The sequence below is a fragment of the Protopterus annectens genome, chromosome 2.part2 (genome assembly GCF_019279795.1).
Source record: "Protopterus annectens isolate FY-2018-M chromosome 2.part2, PAN1.0, whole genome shotgun sequence".
Taxonomy (NCBI): Eukaryota; Metazoa; Chordata; order Ceratodontiformes; family Protopteridae; genus Protopterus; species Protopterus annectens.
Genome location: NC_056730.1, coordinates 661,272,682 through 661,292,660, shown reverse-complemented (window position 1 = coordinate 661,292,660; position 19,979 = coordinate 661,272,682). Strand labels below are relative to the sequence as shown.

The following is a 19,979-nucleotide window of genomic DNA, read 5'->3' as shown; positions in this document are numbered from 1 at the left end:
AGAGGCTAGGAATGTGGATCCCTTTTCAGCCCCAGTCCACGAAATTCTGGAATTCCAGGCACAACTGTTTCACTCCGGGTCTGCTTCTGCTACAATCAGGGTACAATTAGCGGCCATTTCTAACTTTCATGTTAGTTTGTCAAATTCTAACATTATGTCTCATAAGCTCGGTAAAGCTTTTTTGAGAGGGACATCTCTTCTTAGGCCTCCAGTGAGAGATCCCCCTCCTCCTTGGGACCCTAATTTAGTCCTAACTTCCTTAATTCTGCCCCTTTTTGAACCAGCAGCATCCTGCTCCATCAAGTTTCTATCTTGAAAGACACACTTTTTGGTAGCTATTATTTCAGCCAGACGCATCTCCGAACTTCAGGCACTATGTGTTCGTCCTCCCTACTTGGTGTTTCATAAGGACAGGGTTGCTGTGAGGACTAATCCTTCATTTCTTCCTAAAGTCTGCTCAGAAAATAATTTAAACCAATCTATAGCTCTTCCTGTGTTTTTCCCTAATCATACCAACAAGGCAGAGTACAAACTACACCAATTGGACATCCATAGACAATTGCGTTTTTACCTGCACAGAACTAAAGAAATAAGGAAGTCGGACCAATTATTCCCTTCTTATGCCTTAGGCAAACAAGGTCTCCCAGTTTCCAAGGTAACCTTGTCGAGATGGTTATCACACACTATTACTTTCATTTATCAGTTAAGGAATAAAGAGTTACTTATTAAACCGAAAGGTCATTCTACTAGGGCCTTGGCCACTTCTGTAGCCTTCCAGTCCAGGTTGACCATGGATTCTATCTGTGCAGCTGCTACGTGGGCAAACCCTCATACCTTTATTTCTCATTACAAGTTGGATATGGTCTCCAGAAGCAGGGCTGACTGTGGTTCCACTGTTCTGAAGAGTCTGTTCCACTGAGCCACCCAGGATGTTAGGTGCTAGGGACGCTGTCCCAATCAGCAAGAACGAAGGCAAAATAGACAACTTAACATAAAGAAGTTGTGTACCTACCATAACGTTCCATGTTAATTGTCTTCATCTCGCCTTCCTTCTTGCGTCCCACCCTCCGTCCCCCTGTCCTAATGGACCAAGAGGAGTTCCTGTTCACTGTTTCCTCTGTTGACTTAGAGAATATGGCAGGTATAGTCAACCAATTATTTTGACTGGTTTATTCTCTTGTTATGTCTGGAGTTAGCTATTTCAAACGAGATCTGGGTAGCTATTGCTAGGCATTATGGGATAAGGGGTAGCCTCGGGCCAGTAAACAGCCCTTGAGCTATTGAAGATGGCCGAGTCGGAGCTGAGGATCGGCTCCGAACCCAACGAGCAAGAAGGAAGGAGAGATGAAGACAACTAATATGGAATGTTATGGTTGGTACATAACTTCTTTTTTTTCAATAAGTGCCATGGGATCTTCTAGAGCAGACATGTCTAACCCGTGGCTTCCGGGCTGCATGCGGTCCTCAGAGCTTTTCCATGCGGCCTGCAACCTTTAGGTACAACTTCAGTGTAAAAACACTTTTTTGGTTTGGATGTTGTGGCAGTGACGTGTAACCACAAAGTGCGCATGCGCCAAAGTATGCTTCCCGTTTTTGCACCAAAAACATCAGTGTGTGTGTTCATGCTGAAGAGGATATGGATGCCAAATGAGAGCGCCAGCCGCTTTCCTTATTGGACTAAAATGAATCGTCAGCATCTGATTGTGCTGCAGACTAATAAGCATATTTCTTCATCTGTGTGCAGAGAATATTTCTTTGTAGCAGTGCTGGAGTTGCATTTGGTTGCATGTTAACAACTATGATTTTTGCAAGTAGTTTAGCTGATGTATAATGAAGCCCGTGGGTCTGTAAGTAATTTAAGCTGCAGCAAGTGATGGTGCCTTGATTAACTGAATAGTTTAGATGTGCATCTGTCCAGACCTGTCCAGCGTTTTTGGGAGGGGGTGAGCTATTTGTACACTCCTCCTGATGACACTTGTTCCCTGTTCTGCACATTCATTTCCCTTTTTGTTGTTTCCATTGTAGTACACAAAATTTGCCTCACTTTATTTTTGTGTTATCATTATTCTTGGCTTTTGATGTAAAAATGTGTGATTGTATATCTGTGTGGGGGTTAGGTCATTAAATAACACCCGACACTACAGTTTTATTCCCAAAACACCTGACACTACAGTTTTATTCTCAAAAGTGCATACCAGAACAGACCCCCATGTATTCTCCTCTGTTTAAGTAAAAAAAATGTCAATACTTTGTTTCTCAGAAAGTGTCTGTTTGGGGTTTTATTTCTAACTGTCGACATAAGAGGTTTTAATTCAGATAAGGTATGCAAACACCAGTGGTGTGAAACCATATTATTTTTTGTGGGGAGTGGAACAGCATACAGTTTGTTGTTTTTAATCCCATATGGGAGGATTGGCCTAACTTGACTGTTAGTATATCATTGCTGCTAGGGATTGTAATTAGCAAAGATATGTTATTTGCACTCTTATATCTCACTTTATTTCCTCCAGTATGTGAAATGAATATTGAATAGAAGATAAAATCAATGACAGACTCCCCAGTCTAATGGTCATTAGGTTTTATGTCCCTACTGTTTCTGTGTTATGTATGAAAGTAGCTTGTTTTGATGGAGGAAAAGTGTAGAACTCTGTAGTTAAGAGTTTTGCCACATTTCTAAAAGCAGAGATTCTTGATTAATTGGGTCCTCCATGAGCTTGCTTAGATAAACTCACTTCTCCAAGGTTCAAGACTATCTCAGTGTAAACAGAGTAATAAGGAAGTGAAATACTGGCTACCCTTCAAACGGTTTAGCAAACTGTGGGAACAGGTATGCCCACGATATACAAAACTTATTTTTTCTGTAAGAAGGTACACTTTACATTGCTACATGAAAGCTAAAACTAGTGGCATGCTGCTGGTTCCAGTTCAGGTACCAGTGTGTGTTTTACTGAAGTTTGTGGGGATTTTCTTATTTAGAAAATAGATAAACCCTAACAAATTGATTTGTATGTAGATATCAGTTTATAAAACCTTCTTCCCTGAATATTTGGATATCTGTTCTGCCATTTTTGTAAAGGGAACATAATTTATTTTAATTAGAAGTTTTTGATGCAGTTAACATCATGTCTAGGTGCACAGCAGTGATCTGATTTAATACGTGTGTGTGTGTGTGTGTGTGTGTGTGTGTGTGTGTGTGTGTGTGTGTGTGTGTGTGTGTGCCCCAATTATGTACACCTGGTGGTTAGTGTTATTCAGGCTCAAACCCTGTACCTTAGGTACAAGGAACAAGAGCTGGAATCCTTTACCCATACGACCACTTGTGATTATAGGAGTTGTAAGGATTTTACAAGAAGCTGAGATCTTCAGGGGAAGAGAAGTTTAGTGCTGCTCATGCCAAGTCTGCGTGCACTGTTAGTAGCACAACAGGTAGTATACTTATTTTTGATACAGAAGGCTGTGGGTTCTACTCTCACAGTATGCAGATGGATCTCTGATACTGTACTGTGTTGTACTTTAAAGGGAGTGGATGCTGCAGTCCTGTAAATGTCCTCCTCTGGAGGAGTTACCTAGTAACCTGTTATCAGTTTGCCATCCATTCTCTATTGCAATATTACTAGCTTATCATTTTTGTAATGTAGCATGGGCAGTTTATTCTTCAAGGGCAACAGGCACTTTATTTGTAGATGAAACAATGAAATTTAAAGTTGTTTGCTGTTAGCAACCTCTTCATTAGTTACAGATCCCTTTAATGTGGAATTATTATGGCTTTACTCAGAGATTTTGCATATTTACTGATATTGGTGGATTGTAATGATAGAAGTTTGAGTGACCTTTTATGGTTGGAATTTTCTGAAATTGGTAGTTTTGTCATTATTGATTCATACATTTTGTTTCATTGCTTACTAGAAGACTGTTCAAAACTACAGATTTAAAACACATTCTAACAAGTGGTGCTGTATTATACAAGGAATATAATTTAATACAATCAGTAAGGTGAATCAAAGGACACATACATATATAGATGTCCCTAAAAATGTGTGCAAGGAGCCTGTGATTTGAAAACAACCCAAAAGTAAACATAATCCGCTACTGGCCAGATGCATTTCTTTGAATGTGAGTTTTAATGCTGTTTTTTCCAGTTATGTTTCTTGATTGCAAAAAAAATTAATGAAGCATAATTTACTCTTACATATCTTGATGGAGCACAAGGATGTACTGTAGGCTTATGGACCTAAAGGACATAGGCTTCCAGTACAGGTGACTCTGAGAAGTAGCAGTAACTGTGGGTGCAGTTGTGGGTGTGATGTCAGTATTTTGACAACATGGTTGAGATAACCTATGAGCATGCCTAGGAACTTTAGCAAGTTTTTTTTCCTACCTCAGTATATGTTAGACTACTGCTATGATGCTGTAGTTATATACAGTTTTCAGAGTTGCTTATTTTCTTAAATACAGACCAGTTGGCATAATGGTTATGGCCTTTGCCTCCCATGCATAAGATGCAAGGTTTAATCCTGACCTCCAGTCAATGCCTCAATTTGCATGTTCTTCCTCTGTCTCTGTGATTACCCATCTGAGCAGACTGTGGACTTGTCCAAGTCCATCACGACTGATTGCATGCTTAGAACATTGTTATTAATGTGATAATTTGTGGGGATCACTCTCCCCAAAGAGGATGATGATGCATTTTTTTTTGGCATTTAGCTTGACGCCATGTTTCTGGCACCAGTCATTTGTTTGGATGAGACCCTCTTGTAGCTTATTCAGAATTGTTTTATTAAGTCAGTAATGTGAATTCTTTACTTTATTGTAAATTTATTAGCTTATTTTTGTGGATTATAGTATTGTAGGACTGCTAATGTTGACATTTTATGTAGTTGGACTGCTGGAGTGTTTTTTTTTTTTCCCAGCTAGACTTAGTAGTGCTGTAGTGAATAACTAAAATGAAAGTGGTATTGTGTGCCAGTTTTTTCTTTGCAAGTGAATGAGTTTCCTTGTGTAGCATGCAAAGTAAACAGTGTTTAACTTAATGGTAGGGCTATGATTAGGTTATTGAAAGCTACTATCCTTGTACCAGTAAGAAACTGTTGCTTACCTGTTTATTTGAAAGCTACCATCCTTGTATCAGTAAGAAACTGTTGCCTACCTGTTTATTTGTTAAAAAAAATATATATATATTGGCTAAGATGTTAGAGTTAACTATTAGATTAAGAATTAGAATTAGAATAAGAATTTTAAGGCAAATATTAGGCATTTATTACATTTATTCATTGTTCGAATGCACCTACAGTACAGCCAGGAGGTTGACTTTGGTCGCCCGTGGCAGCAAAAAAGTTAACTATATGATATATTTTATATGCGGCCCCAAGATAATTTCTGTTCACTCAATGCGGCCCCGGCAAGCCAAAAGGTTAGACACCCCTGTTCTAGAGCCACTTGAGCTACCACCAGCTGAGGCACATCTCTTCCGAAGGATGGTACACCCCCTATGCTGCACTGCAGTGTCAATACCTGGTGTGGGAACATAGCTGTTCATCAGAAAGAATTGAAACAAGATGAGGATGGGTTTTGCTAAGAATACCTAGAAACTCTTTATATACTTGTACATCAGTTCCATCTGGACCTGTTGTTTTGCCTGAAGTTTCCTTACTAGCTTTAATATCCTCATTTTCTTCATTAGGGCCTGCAAGGGCATCATCAAGCTGCAGTGACAGAACAGACAAATCATCTGTAAATAAAAAGCTTTTATCTTTCTCTTAAATACCTCCTTATTTGCAGCCATTTTTCTATTTAAATTCTTGTATGATTTCACAAATTCCTTATTGATTTCCTTCCTGTTGTTCATACACTATTCTGAAACTCTTTTATAAATACCTGGTATGATGCTCTGTAGATGCTTTTGTTTAGCTTACAGGGGCAGAATCCCAGCAGATTTATTCCCCATGAACCAAATAATAAGTATTCATTTTATGTAGGAAAAGATGAGACTTCTCATGTTTAAGCAGACATAATATCTTGTATATTATCTTAAATATAAATATCTTAAATCGTATCTTTTGTAAATAACTCAAAGAACCTCACCACTTCCTTTTCAGCAGCCTGGTGTTGGGAATCCAGTGACTTAAATATAAAGACTTTTCAACCCAAGCTTTGAAGAATCCCACCAAATTGCCATCAGGAAAGAACCTGCAGTATTTAATGTTATATTCTTTCATTCTTTCCAGTATTTTCTTCAACAAATCATTGCCTCTGAAAATAAGGGGATCAACACACCAAAGGCACTTCTAGTCCACACCATCTGACAAATCCAGTTTACAAAATAGTAGCAGCATGGTCAGTCTTCAGGAATATTATCATGTCTGCCTGCTCTGTCTTCCTCATCATACCATTAGAAACCAGTCAAAATCAGTCTGACTAAATTGAGCTTGGAATGGGGGTTGTAAAGGTATGAATGTCTACATCATGTAACCCTGTCCAAATATCCACTAAATATGTGCAGTTTATATGTTGTGCTGTTGTTCTTTGAGCTCCTACATGCTTCTCCAAACTAGGTATTGATTTATATCTAATCAAATTAGGAGCCACATTAACATTGCCTGTCACTAATTGGGCATATTGATGTTCTCTGGTTAAAAGAAAAGAAAAAGTTCTTGAAAGAAAAGTGGAGCATCCTTGTTGGTGATGTGTTCATTAGATATAGTTGGTGTGATGTCCTCTGTAGGAATTGTAACCCGGGAAAGCCTCCTATACCTGACTTTCTTTTGCTCAACAAACTACCAATCCAGAAGCCTTGTGATTAAAATAGTAACTCCTGCCTTTGCCTTAGATGCTGGTTGGAAAAACAGTCTTGGTCACTAAAATTGTTTTCAGTTCTAATATGTCTCTTTTAGGTTTACATTCCTGGAACAGCAAAACATCCACATTAAACTTCTTAGGCCAGTGCTGAATAGTTGTGCATTTCAACATAGAATAAATCCCCCAAACATTTAATGAAAAACAACAAACCACTGTATTAACAACAAGCAATAAACTAGCGTATCAGCAACCATGTTAAGCACCTCTACCTAATTATAACCTTCAGATAGTACACTAACAGCTGTGTTCAGGGCAGAGTGCTCAACCCCCTTTCCTTTGTCAGGAAGAAAGAGAAAATATCATGAGCTGAAAATTGGACTGATGAACCAAATCCTGCAGTAATAACCATACTGGGTAGCACACACAAATCAACCCTTCCACTCTGAATAGAACTGATAACTTTACATATCCATTGTTTAATTACTCTGTGTCCCTCATGACTGCAAATCAGAGTTTTTTATTCTTCCCCAGTTGAAGACGCTTTATTAGGTTTAGCAATAAAGTTTTTGGGTCCTTTGGAGGCAGCATGTAACACAGGCTCCAGTGATGGCATGTTTGACTCCAGGTCTGAAGTAATTACATTTTCTCAAGCCATTTTGCCATCTTCCTCCATTATTTCTTGCAAGCTAGAGAAGCAGTTCTCTGTAGTTGAAGTCTTTTCAAAAGCTACACTGTTAGCTAGCTATCAGTTTAGCTGGCTTCTTATGTTTTCTGCCCTGTGGACTGGTTAGCATGTTGTTGTGACTGGTCAGTATGTATGTAGGAGAATTATCTAACTTAAAGCACCTGGCAGCTTCCACTATTCTACAAATTATATACTGATGCATACTTACCAGAGTCTTTGCCTGCTCCTAGAGTATAGACTGCACACATTCCATTAATATTGATTCCCCTGATATAGCTGGACTAGAGCAAGACTCAGTGGAACCTGACCCAGTTAATAAGTATTTTTTTCAGAAATTGAAGAACAGCCTCCTCCTGCCCAAACAAATAAGTTTTATTTTGCAGTTAAATACTGAGCAGTAGCTACATGTCTGAAAACAATAGGCAAGATTTCTGTTATAGCTGAGATTCCTCACTGCAGCAAAATGATTTCCTATGCTACATTGCCCTCTTGGAATAGTTCTGAAATTGTGTTTGTCCACACATTAAAAACAGTTGGCCCTCTTTCACTTTTTCCAATGTACACATTAAGCAGTTTAAAAATAACTTGTCTGGTGGCTTATCCAGTGGAGATAGGTGGTATAAAGCCTGATGTACCTCCTTGATTGTGAATGGCTGAGAAGAAGGAAGTTTAAGTTTTTTTGACGATGTGTTTTCAAAACAACACACAGATTGCCTGTTTTATCTCTTCCAGCAAACCCACAAAAATTAATAGTTTTCCATGGCAAAGTGTTTGTCCCATGTTCATTTTAGTTCACTCTTGTAATGAGTAAGCCCAAAACTGTGTTTCTGCATCTAAGCAGGTTGCATAATCTTACCATTAAAGTGCTGTCTTTGATTACCACCTTCAGCTTTTAGCATAGCAGCTCCCTCCAGTGCTCTGGTTAAAACTTATGTAATTCGCCAGACAATTCAGCCGTCCTAAGTTTGTTTAGTGGGCCACCCACATTCAAGTCTTGTCCATAAATATGGATCCAACAGATGTTTCTGAGCACAAAATACTATATATATTCAGAAGAAATTAAAATTAACTGTATAGTAAAGCACAGAAGGAAAAGACTGTACCCAGACTAAAATTACTGAAGGCAGTTTAGAAGACAAAAGAGGTGTAGAATAGTTACACAGTAGTTGTAGCCCAGCAGACACTGTTCATGTCAGCTATCCAAAACTGTACCTCCACCCAGAATTCCAAGTGACTCTTAGAATAACATGTAGGTTCATTGATTCTGTGATCACCTCTGCATTTGCCCATTTTGATATTGTCCCACACTTGGAAGTCTGTCAACAAGTTGTTAGAAACTAGGGTGCATAAAAACGATTCTTGTGTTATTAATAACAATTCTTCCACAGGAACAAAATGAAATCACAAGGATTACCAGGTACCTCAGATTGCAAAGAATAAAACCAACAATGTAGAAAAGTAGAAGCAGGCTGCAGATCTCTTCCAAAAAGCTTTATTCACAGAATACACAAGCGCTTTCACCAACTGGCTTCTTCAGGTGTATGCAAGAACTAACAACACACCTATATTTATACTATGTATCCCTCAATTATCTAATAAAGCACTTAAAGATATCCCAAACATTAAAATAAGATTTTTTTAAAAACACTCATCCTTTCATAAAACATGAAAAACCATAAGAGAAACGTATATATGTTTCATCTAAACATAAAAACATATATGCATTTTTAATAAATACCAACATCTATAAAATATTTACATAAATATATGCATTCAAAAATACAACAGAATAACTACGTAGAGCTCTATTTTTTAAGAAAGGTTTTAACGGTACATGGTCATTTAGGCCATGTCCATAATCAGCTCTCAACTTGACTATCCATTTTAATTCCAAGTTCTCTGTTTGTACATTAATGTCACCACCCCTTATGTTTTCAAAATACCTATCTATCACCCTAAAGGTAAATTGGTGCTCCATACTAGTTTCTTTTGTGCTTTTACCTAAAGCGTTAAAAGAGCTTCCCCTTTTAATATGATAATTATGCTCTCTGATTCTATCTTTTAATAATCTATCCGTTTTACCTATATAAAATGTGTTACAAATTCTACAAGTGGCTAAATATGTGACTACAAGTGGCTAAATAAACTATATGTGAAGAGTCACATCTAGCACTAACATTGAAATTAAATGATCTACCTGTATCTGGGTGTATAAATACACTGTCTGCATTTATATATTTACAAAACTGGCATTTCAAGCAGGGTCTAGTTCCTTTGTTATTATTTCATAAATCAATGTCTCTAGGACCACATAATTGTCTCTTTAAAGATTTTTTATTCTTAATGGTAAATTCTGGAAATGCACTACGTCTCATATTCTTCACTGCATTAATACTATAATCAATTCATTTCCGATCATAATCTCTATCTAACAAATCATTTTCTACTTTAATTAGTTGTGTTGCAAATGCATCATCCATAGCATTGAGTCTAGAAGCTCTATTCACTTGGTTTTGAGCTACATTTTTAAAAATAAACTGAGGATGCATACTGTCTCTCCTAAGGAGATTATTAACATGGCATTCTTTCTTATACATTTTGATACTCAGGTCACCATTTGCGGCCTGCATAATCAAAACATCCAAAAAGCTTATTTCCTTGCTTGAATAGTTCAAAGTAAACTTAAGGAAACTTGTAGAGGTGTTGATGTAATCAGTAAATACTTTCAACTTTTCAGTAGTGCCCTTCCATACCATAAAACGGTCATCTACAAATCTACGATAGCACAAATATATCATTCATAAAGTCATCTTTCATCAAATATTCCTTCTCCCATTTCAGCATTATGGCATTGGCATAACTATTCACACAAGACGTTCCCATGGCAATGCCTTGATTTTGCCAAAAAGCCTTATCTTTGTATATGAACACATTATTCTCTAAAACAAGATTCAGTAGCTTACATATCAACTCTATCTTATTACAGTCATAGTTCCCATAACTATGCATTAGATCTGCTACACTCTTAATTCCATGTTCTTTAGGTATAACTGTAAACAATGAGACAACATCAAATGTGACTAATAATATCTGTTTATTCATAGTATGCTCACAAAATTTGTAAAGATCTTTAACAAATTGTTCAGTGTCTTTAAGAATATGTTCTACAGTGCTAATGAGAGTTTTTGAAGTTTTTTCCAAGTATACAGAAATAGCCTCAGTACACCAGTTCCTGCCAGACACAATTGGTCTCATTGGGGGATTATCTAAACTTTTATACAACTTAGGTAATCCTTGTATTATTGGAATGGTAGGTTTAGTAATAAGAAAATATTGAAAGAGTTTTTCATCTATAACACTATTGTCTACCATCAACCTTAGCTGCTCATGTATGTATTTAACCATTTTATTAACTTTTATCAGCGTGATAGGTTTATAAAAAGATCTATCACTCAAGAGAAGAAACATTCTCTTGTCATAATCATCCTTGTCAAGGATCACTATAGGTCCCCCCTTGTCCGCAGGACGTATCATAATAGAGTTATTAGTTCTTAGATTTTTCAGAGCAATACATTCATCCCTAGTTAGATTATGCCATTTATTTTTATTATCTAACATTTCCTATTCATAAAATTTTTTATATACTTCATCAATACATATTTTTTCAAATGCAGAAATCAGTGGATTCATGTTAGGTATAAAACAACTAGGTTTGCTATACACAAACTCATTGTTCATATTATCATTAGTATACATCATTTTCAACATCAGGTTTCTAATAAACATTTTTATATCTAAAACTACTTCTGTGATTTCAGAGTCCATTGTAGGAATAAACAACAGTCCTTTTTCTAAAACCTTGAGCTCATTATATGACAAAAAATGATGTGATAAATTTATAACTAACTTTTGTTGCTTAAGAACGCTTTCTTTATGGTGTAGGGACTCACCATACTGTCCGTTTGTTTCCTTTTGTGCCTGGTTATGCTTCTTCCCCTCACTTGGGACTGGTTCTGCCTTCCCCTTCCTTTGCTGTTCGAACGGCTTCTTGTTGGTAACGGAAATTGTAGACCTATTGGTCAAGTACCTTCCAAAAAATGGAGTAGTAGGAAGAAGTTCATCGTCAAAACCATTCTGTATGCTCCCATTCATACCATTATGCACTTGCACTTTAGTGGTAACTGTTCTTTTCTTGGCGGTTGTAGTATCGGATGCAACAGAGTTACACCCTAACCCTGCAGTCATAAGGCCACTTCCTTCAGATGTTGGTTGTACATCATTAACATTCTGTAGTATTGGAACCTGCAGAATGCTTTCTTTGTTCATAATAACATTGTTGGAAGATGTTAGATCAGTTGTTTCAATGTTCATAACAGTATTATTATTTCCCTGTGTAACTGGATTAACAATTCTCGGCCACATAAACACATGACCATTCAGAAAATCGTTTCTGTCTCTCTGCAATTTCTTTAATTTAATTTGGGTCAGTCTACGCCCATACGCAGACATATTATCTAATATATCAGTTACTGGTTTCATAAGGACAGTAGAATCATATTTCTTACACAAGTCTAGGTACTTAATTCTTACAGTTGACAGGATTCTTTGTTCTTCTTGTTCGGTAGCTTCCGACAACAATTTCAAGTACCCCAGACTTGTTAGTATGTTCAGTTTTTGCCAGGCACTGAGTAACAAAGGATCGCAATTGGTCTGAGCCGGCATTTTTAAAATTCTCAATACTTTCTTCAATACACATTTGCAAGTGGTATTTCTCATATTGTGTTCTCTTGAGCCTTAACAATTCTTTTTTCCAGAGAGAACAATTCACTTTTCAGTGCTAAAAAATCTATTTCAGTCATTTCATCAGATTCTGATCGATTTTTCTCATATAAAAATGGATTATTCTTTTCGCTCACCTTCAGTATGAAATTATTGACATTTTTATCAGTCCATAAGATATTGTTTGAAGGATTGTAATCCAACTCTGTATTCTCCATTTCTGTAGCCATTTCCTGGTCTCTGTGTGTTGAAATATTAATAACAATTCTTCCACAGGAACAAAATGAAATCACAAGGATTACCAGGTACCTCAGATTGCAAAGAATAAAACCAACAATGTAGAAAAGTAGAGGCAGGCTGTAGGTCTCTTCCAAAAAGCTTTATTCACAGAATACACAAGCGCTTTCACCAACTGGCTTCTTCAGGTGTATGCAAGAACTAACAACACACTTATATTTATACTATGTATCCCTCAATTATCTAATAAAGCACTTAAAGGTATCCCAAACATTAAAATAAGATTTTTTAAAAACACTCATTCTTTCATAAAACATGAAAACCCATAAGAGAAACATATATATGTTTCATCTATACATAAAAACATATACCTGTTTTTATGAGACCTGCAGCCTGCCTCTACTTTTAGTACCTTTTATTTTTTTTCTTTTTGCTAGTGAAATGATTGACTACTGTTGTTTTCATGTATATTGTTCTTCTGCTTAACCATACTGTAGTTAATAGTTATAGTAGTTTTCAGTACATTTTGCTTGGAAGAAATCAGTCAAAGACAATGCAGTGGTTTTGGTGTTGCCTCACAACAAGAGGTTCTCCAGTTAAATTCTCGGCTGGGTTGCCTTCTTTGTGGAGTTTGCATGTCCTGCCTGCATTCATGTGGGTTTTCTCCAGGTGCTCCGGTTTTCTCCCATGTTACAAAGACCTGCATCTGGAACTTTTCTCCCCAGGACTCCGTTGGTTTGTTCCAAGTTGGACTTTCCCAGTAAACAAATGTTAATTAATTAAATAAATACATAAAAAGCTAAAACAAACAAACTGAAATTTAACCAGAGAGGAAAAAAATAAAAATGAAAGAAAAATAATTTTTTTTTTCTTTTGGAGCAGGAGTTCCTATCTACAGAACCTCCCCCCTCCCCAACAGTGGATCAAAAATGAAAAGCCCCAAAACTTCAAAATCATTGCCAGCACATAAATAGAAACCATGCTGAGAATGATTTCCTCTGCTTAACAGTAGCAGACAAATTGGACCTATTAAAACCTTATCCAGTTTATACCTGACCAAGGTTGTGGAAGCCATTTTAGTATTTATTAAATGTGTAAGACTCGCTAGTTGCATCTGCGTGTTTGCACTGCTGAACCTAGAGCTTTAGGCTAGTAAGAGACTAAAAGAGTACACATTATTTATTATAAGTTGGAAGTAGCTTATTTACACCTAATTATTTAACTACTACACTGTACTACCAGCAGTATGTTGTTGTAGAAAATAGTTTTTGTCAGAGTATTTCAAAGCTGTGACACATTATTAACCTGATAGTACACTTACAGCCAGGTCTTCGTATTGGGGATGTGGCATCTGATTTATTTTTGTTAACGTGTCATTTTCACTTCAAAACCACTAATGTGAAACTGATGAGAGCCTTTGTTGACTTGAGCAACATTAATGTTGTATGGCTAATATTGACTTTTAAGTTGGTTGTCTGAAAATTCTTACATGCAAGGTTCTTTGGTGACAGCCATCTTGTAAATTTAACTGCTACTTAACGTCAGCAGATAAAAGAAATTATACTTAATCTTCAGGTATTCATTGTTTTTGTTTCCTATGGGTAAGAGAGTCTGTATGTTAGGGCTGTTTAATATTCCATGCACCTCCCCAAATATTTACCCAGTGATTGCTGGTGATCAGTGATATATCTTTATTCAGACTAACACCTCCAGTCCTGCTTCAAGCATGACCAATGTTCAGAACCGACTTGCAGTGGAAGTGGAAGCCTGTAGTGTCTACTGAACTGCATGTTTTTCTCAGGTTAATGAAGTTGTGGTGTGCTGATATGACAAATTTGCAAGTCGTTTTTGCTTCCCCATTTCCGTAAGATGAACATCACAGTTACTAATGCATGTTTTTTTTAATTTGTTTCAAAAATAATTATCCTTACATCTTATGTTTCAGTGATGGATCAGTTCATAAATGAATATGTCGAAGAGTGCAACAAGGAAATTGAAAAATACAACAAAGAACTAGAAGGACAAAACTACTCTGACCTGTTTGCAATGTAAAATTGGCTAGCAGTTTTGGGAGGGGTGACTGCTGTACATGCATTATTCTACAACTGAGTGTCAGCATGGGGATGATTACTTGCATAGGTGCAGTGTTCTTGAAGTTATTTTTGTCACTGGACAAGAGGTTGTTTTCTTGTTCAGATCACTTGTCTTCAATTTTTTTTTCTCAGAATTCAGAGACTCCACTGGTCAGCTGTTATTTCATAACTGCATTGCTGAGGCAATATTCTCCTTTTGTATATTTAGGAGGAATTTCTGTGGGCTTGTTTCTGACTTTACTGCAGTGGTAAAATAAGTTCCATTTCTTCTTTTCATTATGTCACTTTTAGTTTTTGTCAAGAGTGCTTGTGGCAATGTGATATTTTAAAATGTTTCCAAAAGTGCAGAGGAGAGCATGATAAACCTGAACTTTTTGCTCACTACTGCATTAACAGCATTTTGATTGTAGCACAACATATTGAAAGTTGAGCTCAGTGATGTGTTTGTTGACTGAGTGAAAATTAAGGAACAAAAGGCCTGTAGATGTACAGATGTGGCACTGTAGAGAGACTGTTCAAGTACTGAGGGAAACCAGCACCCTCTCCTACTAAGGTGTGGTGTATGCTGATGTGCAAGAAAACTTGTCATCTGTTTTAGTAGTTGCTTTAAGCTGCTGTTGTAGTTCAAAATGCTTGAAATATGTTCTCTACATTCTCATTTCAATTTAAAATGTGCCTCTACTATCATAAGCAAACAGTTGTTTTACTTGTTTGTTTTGTCAGAGAGAGATCATTGCACTGGTTAGAATATACTTCTAGAAGTGATCTTTAACAGTTGAGTATTGCATCTGACTGGGATCATTTTCATTTACATTAGTACAGCACGGAAAAGCAATGGCAGTGCCATGAGAAATACCCTCATCTTCATTTGTGTACGGTGACAAGATAACCATACTTGGCTATCCTATCTTGAAATCAAACCGTATTTGGTTTGTTTCTTAAAATATGTATTGGTGAACAGTTAAGGTCACTGCCATTTCACAGTAAATAATGCTTGTCTGCAAGCCATCCTGATATTTTTCACTTTATATACAGCTCTCCTGCCATTAAAAAGTGTTCCAACAGCAAACATGAATGCATCATTCAGCTCTGCAGTTTGTGCATTGCTGAAATATGTGGTCTGTCCAACCAGGAAGGAAATTGCTAACTTCCTAATTTTGCTGAAGCAATTTTTATATGTCTCTTGAGAATTTCCAATCCACATACAGCTTTAGCAAACATTTCTTAAAATATGGTAATGGTTCTAGAATTAAAATGGTAGGCTGGAGTTTTTTGATGATCTAAAATATAGCCTAATAGCCAGATTTGAGTCACGGAGCTAGAAACTAGCTGCTCATTTATCAGCTAAGAACATTATTTCCAATTATGACTTGCTGTTTACTTCAGCAGTTACACTGCAAAACCAAGGGAATGAATTTGATCAAGTTTTTTTTTCAGTCTTATTCCTTTTCCAAGGATGCCTTGGTTTTAATGTGTAAGATGATTATACGAAGGGCTCCTCATTAATAGTACTGTCAAGCAAGTGTAAAGAAATGTTTTGTTTAGTGATATAAGCTTTTATAAAGCCAGATAAGCTAGATTATCTCTAGTTCTTGTTCATATGTTGCTCATAAGGATCAACATTTAAATGCACCGTTGCCCTGTAATCATAGTAGCTGTTGTGGTCAAGTTACTTAATCATATTACTTTAGCTGTGTTACACACTGATACACAAAACTGAAACTCTGGCAACTGTACTTATCGGACAGGGCACTAGATGTCAGCAGTGTATGAATAGCAGCAATGCAGAGAACATTAATGCTGGGTCAGCCGTTCTGCTTTGGTCATTTTTCCTGTTTGGTGAATTAATTCTACTCTTTATACTTAGTGTCTGTCCAGGCTTGTCTCTGAATTATTATGTGCATAATGAATGACACCATAAGTATACTATCTAAAAACAGAAACTTAACTTAAGGATGTATGTTCTTTCTGACAAACCCTGACTGCACAGTTTACATATTCATGGACTGAGGAGTATCTGCAACCACTGTTAAAAATGTTAGCAGTAAGCAACTGGTGCTGGGTATATAAATGAGTTACTTAAAGGTCATTCATAATGTCAGGTTATTTACAGAGTACAGATTTTGTGTTGAAACTGTGTCAAGATTAATGCCATTTGTAGCTGTGTAGAGCTGAAGTACTCTGTACTCATCACTGTTTAGATGCAAAAGAAAATGTAACAGTGCTAAGCACTGCGCTGCTGACCCGATTTGCATTTCATCTGTATTCTCTACTAGGGATGTGGTTGCTTTTACAAGATTTTGAATGGCTAACAAAATGAAATGACTGCAAACCAGTTCTGGTATGACTTTAACCCCCCAAACTTCCATTATATGTAAAACATTTGTGTTTTAGAAGAATAAGTGTTTTGAATCTCATTATGATAACATCATAGCTGATAGCTGTTATTTTCCAAGTTAGGTTGCTTTGTGCCCCCAAAACTTTGTAAGACTAACACAGTAATCATCATACAAACTGCATGCGTGTGGTAGACATTGTCATGCTAACTTGTTACTTCCAAAATACTTCAAGATGACACACCTAAGTGATGATCTATGCCTCTTTAAGGTGGGGGTTGGGTTTTAAGCAGAATACACATTTCTGAATCGTTGTCCTTCATGTGCAAGAAACTGTCTTCTGAAGCTAAAAGTGAGCATCAAGTACTATAAATGTAGGCAGGTATTCTATGTGTAGGGCAGTAGGTATCTAATACAGGATAATGTTTATTACAGGTATATAATCTTGCTGAGGCTTTACATGTGAACCGTCTATGCATGATAAAACTTGTATTATAAAGATAGTGCCTGTATGTTAAACTTAGCTAGTCAGCACAGTAATAAGGGACTATCAGTGTTCTAAAACACTATGTAAATTGGATTAGACTTTGGAACAGCTTAGAAAAGCTGCGGGCAGAGTAATAAAATTCTTGGAAGAAAAGTGCTGATATTTGTTTCTAGAAAACTGGAAGTGTGAACTTGATGCTAAGTCAGAAGTGCGTACTTCAGCTTTTAAAAGAATAGAAATGATACACTGCTGGTCCCTTTTTTTCAAAGCTAGACAATGCATTTTAAAAGCCATATAGCTTAGAACAGTAGTGTTTATAACGCTGTAACCTCAAACAAGTACATACACATTGGGGCAGCAGCTGAGATAACTCTTGCTTCAGTCTGAAAACTGTAGCTGTTAATTTTCTAAGTGCAATTTACTAAGTCAGTAATTAAATTTGATTCATACTCTGCACACTCTTTAAGGCCTGCTCTGATCTGTGAAGTATTTTTAAAAAAAAAATGAACCCTTTTTCTCAAATTCTGTAGTAAGTGGCTATTTTTAGGAGCTGCAATTTGTAAATAAGCAGATCAGAATTTTTAAACAGTTGTAAATATGCAATTTCAATTTGCGATGCACACATATCAATGCATTGCTTAAAGAGTGAGGCAGAGGAAGCGTTAGTATAGCACATGGTACAAAACATAAACATATGTATTGCATGAGTGACACTTACTGTAATGATATCTGATATAAATGGCCTTTCACCATACTGATATTATTTCAATTTTGTCAGCAGTTCTGTTCTATTGAATTCAATTTGATTACCTCACTTTTTAATATTTTTAACTGTGACTTTTGTAATACAGACTTTAAAAAAAACTGTGACAGTGCTATTGTTGCGAAACACAGTAGTGCCTTTTAAATGGCGCAGATTAATGCACTAACCAAATTGAACAAATGGAAGACATTCCATTTTATTGCTCTGTCTGCTGTTGTTTTAGGAGCAATAAAACAGTGTTGGTGAAAGGACTGAAACTAACTGTATAATATGCAGCTTGATATAAAGTTATTTTCTAAACTCTTTGAGGACTGACATATTTTGCTGAGGATTTCACTTGTCTCCAGTGATTTGATGCTGCTAATTAATTCATGTTGGGTGCTAGTAAATTATAACCTAAAGATTAATAAATTCAGGTTTGGAGAGCAATACATTTTCATACATGAAAGTCCTCCAGAATTAATTTCACTTTCCTTGCATTTTAATTGTACTGAGTCAATGTCCTTACAAGTTTGTAGAGTGACACATTAAACCATTTTTTGTCTGATACTGAAATCCTCAGAATAGTAATGTTTAAATGTTTACATACTCCGTCCTAATAAGCTGGAAAATCTGCAGGTAGCAAAATGTGCTGTCAGACTTCTAGACTTTATTTCCAATTTTTTTTATTAAAATGCTTGAAATTTTCTATTACTGAAGTTTGTTTTGCAGAGTCCTCAAGGAGTTTATATGCTAGCTGATCCTATCAGTAACTGTTTGTGTGATTCTTACTGGGCGAGTGGACATATAGGTTGCTGAAGTTATAGAACAAAATGTTGCAAATTTGTACAGGGAACAGTTGCAGCCTTTACTACCCTGTAATCTTTCAACAACCCAGGTTTCTAAAGTTATTAGTATTGGATTTATCATCGATACTGTGTAATCAACACAAAGGCCTATCACAGCATAATTATTAAACTTACAGGGAGGCAATTTAAGTTGCACTTAGCAGTGTTCCTAATTAGCAAGTTGAACATTTTATTATTTTGCACAAATAAGCTGTGGAATGCTACATGGTATTCTTAAAAGGGGAATTTGAATTAGAACAGGAAATTAAAAACTGTGACTTGATACAATTCCGTTTTTGCATAACTTTTTGAAGAAACGTTACCTCAAAATGCTGAGACATTGTTTCTTAATTTTACATGATTTTTCAAAACAGATACTAATATTGAATTTAGAAACCTGATTATTTGGCTTTAAATTTGTGCCAAATTCAATTTTGTACTAATTTTCAGTGCTTTAAATTTTGGATATTGTTAAATTAAAGATATTTTTTGCACATACTACTGTAACTTCAGTTAAACTGATTTGTGACTGAAGCTTATTTGCTTATGTTGTTATATTTATTATTCTACTCAATTCAGTAAAATATATAAAATTACTTTTTTCCTGTTTATTTTTATATCACGTTTATATCTGTAGTCATGTGGTGTTTGCACTTTTTACAGTTGTTATTTTGTTGTAATGCTGAAAACAAATAAACTATTTGTTTAACTTTTAGAAAGTGTGGTGCTTCTTTTAATGTGTGTTTTTTGTCTGATGGTCTTATAACTGAGTCATTTGTTGGTTGACATTGAACCCAGGATAGATACTAATACCTTCACTGCGCAAGTTGTGTTATCAACCTTTTGTAAACATATAGATATAACCAAGTATTGTCAGAGAGTGGCCTTCCACTTGATAAGGACACTTCATTAAATATGTTCATTCCACATGCACTTGGCTTTAAAACACTGAATAATCACACTAGGTATTGCCAATC

The 19,979-nt window shown here is 36.2% G+C and overlaps 1 protein-coding gene across 1 annotated transcript in view; it reads left to right on the top strand.

The window, feature by feature from the left end:
* Nucleotides 1–19,701, top strand: part of DNAAF9 (dynein axonemal assembly factor 9) — a 2,711,795-nt gene extending 2,692,094 nt beyond the window's left edge. Inside the window, exon 37 of the mRNA XM_044064082.1 lies at nt 14,442–19,701. Coding sequence (XP_043920017.1) covers nt 14,442–14,548 — 107 coding nt within the window. The 3' untranslated portion in view covers nt 14,549–19,701. The remainder of the gene's footprint in view (nt 1–14,441) is intronic.
* The last annotated feature ends 278 nt before the right edge of the window (nt 19,702–19,979 follow it).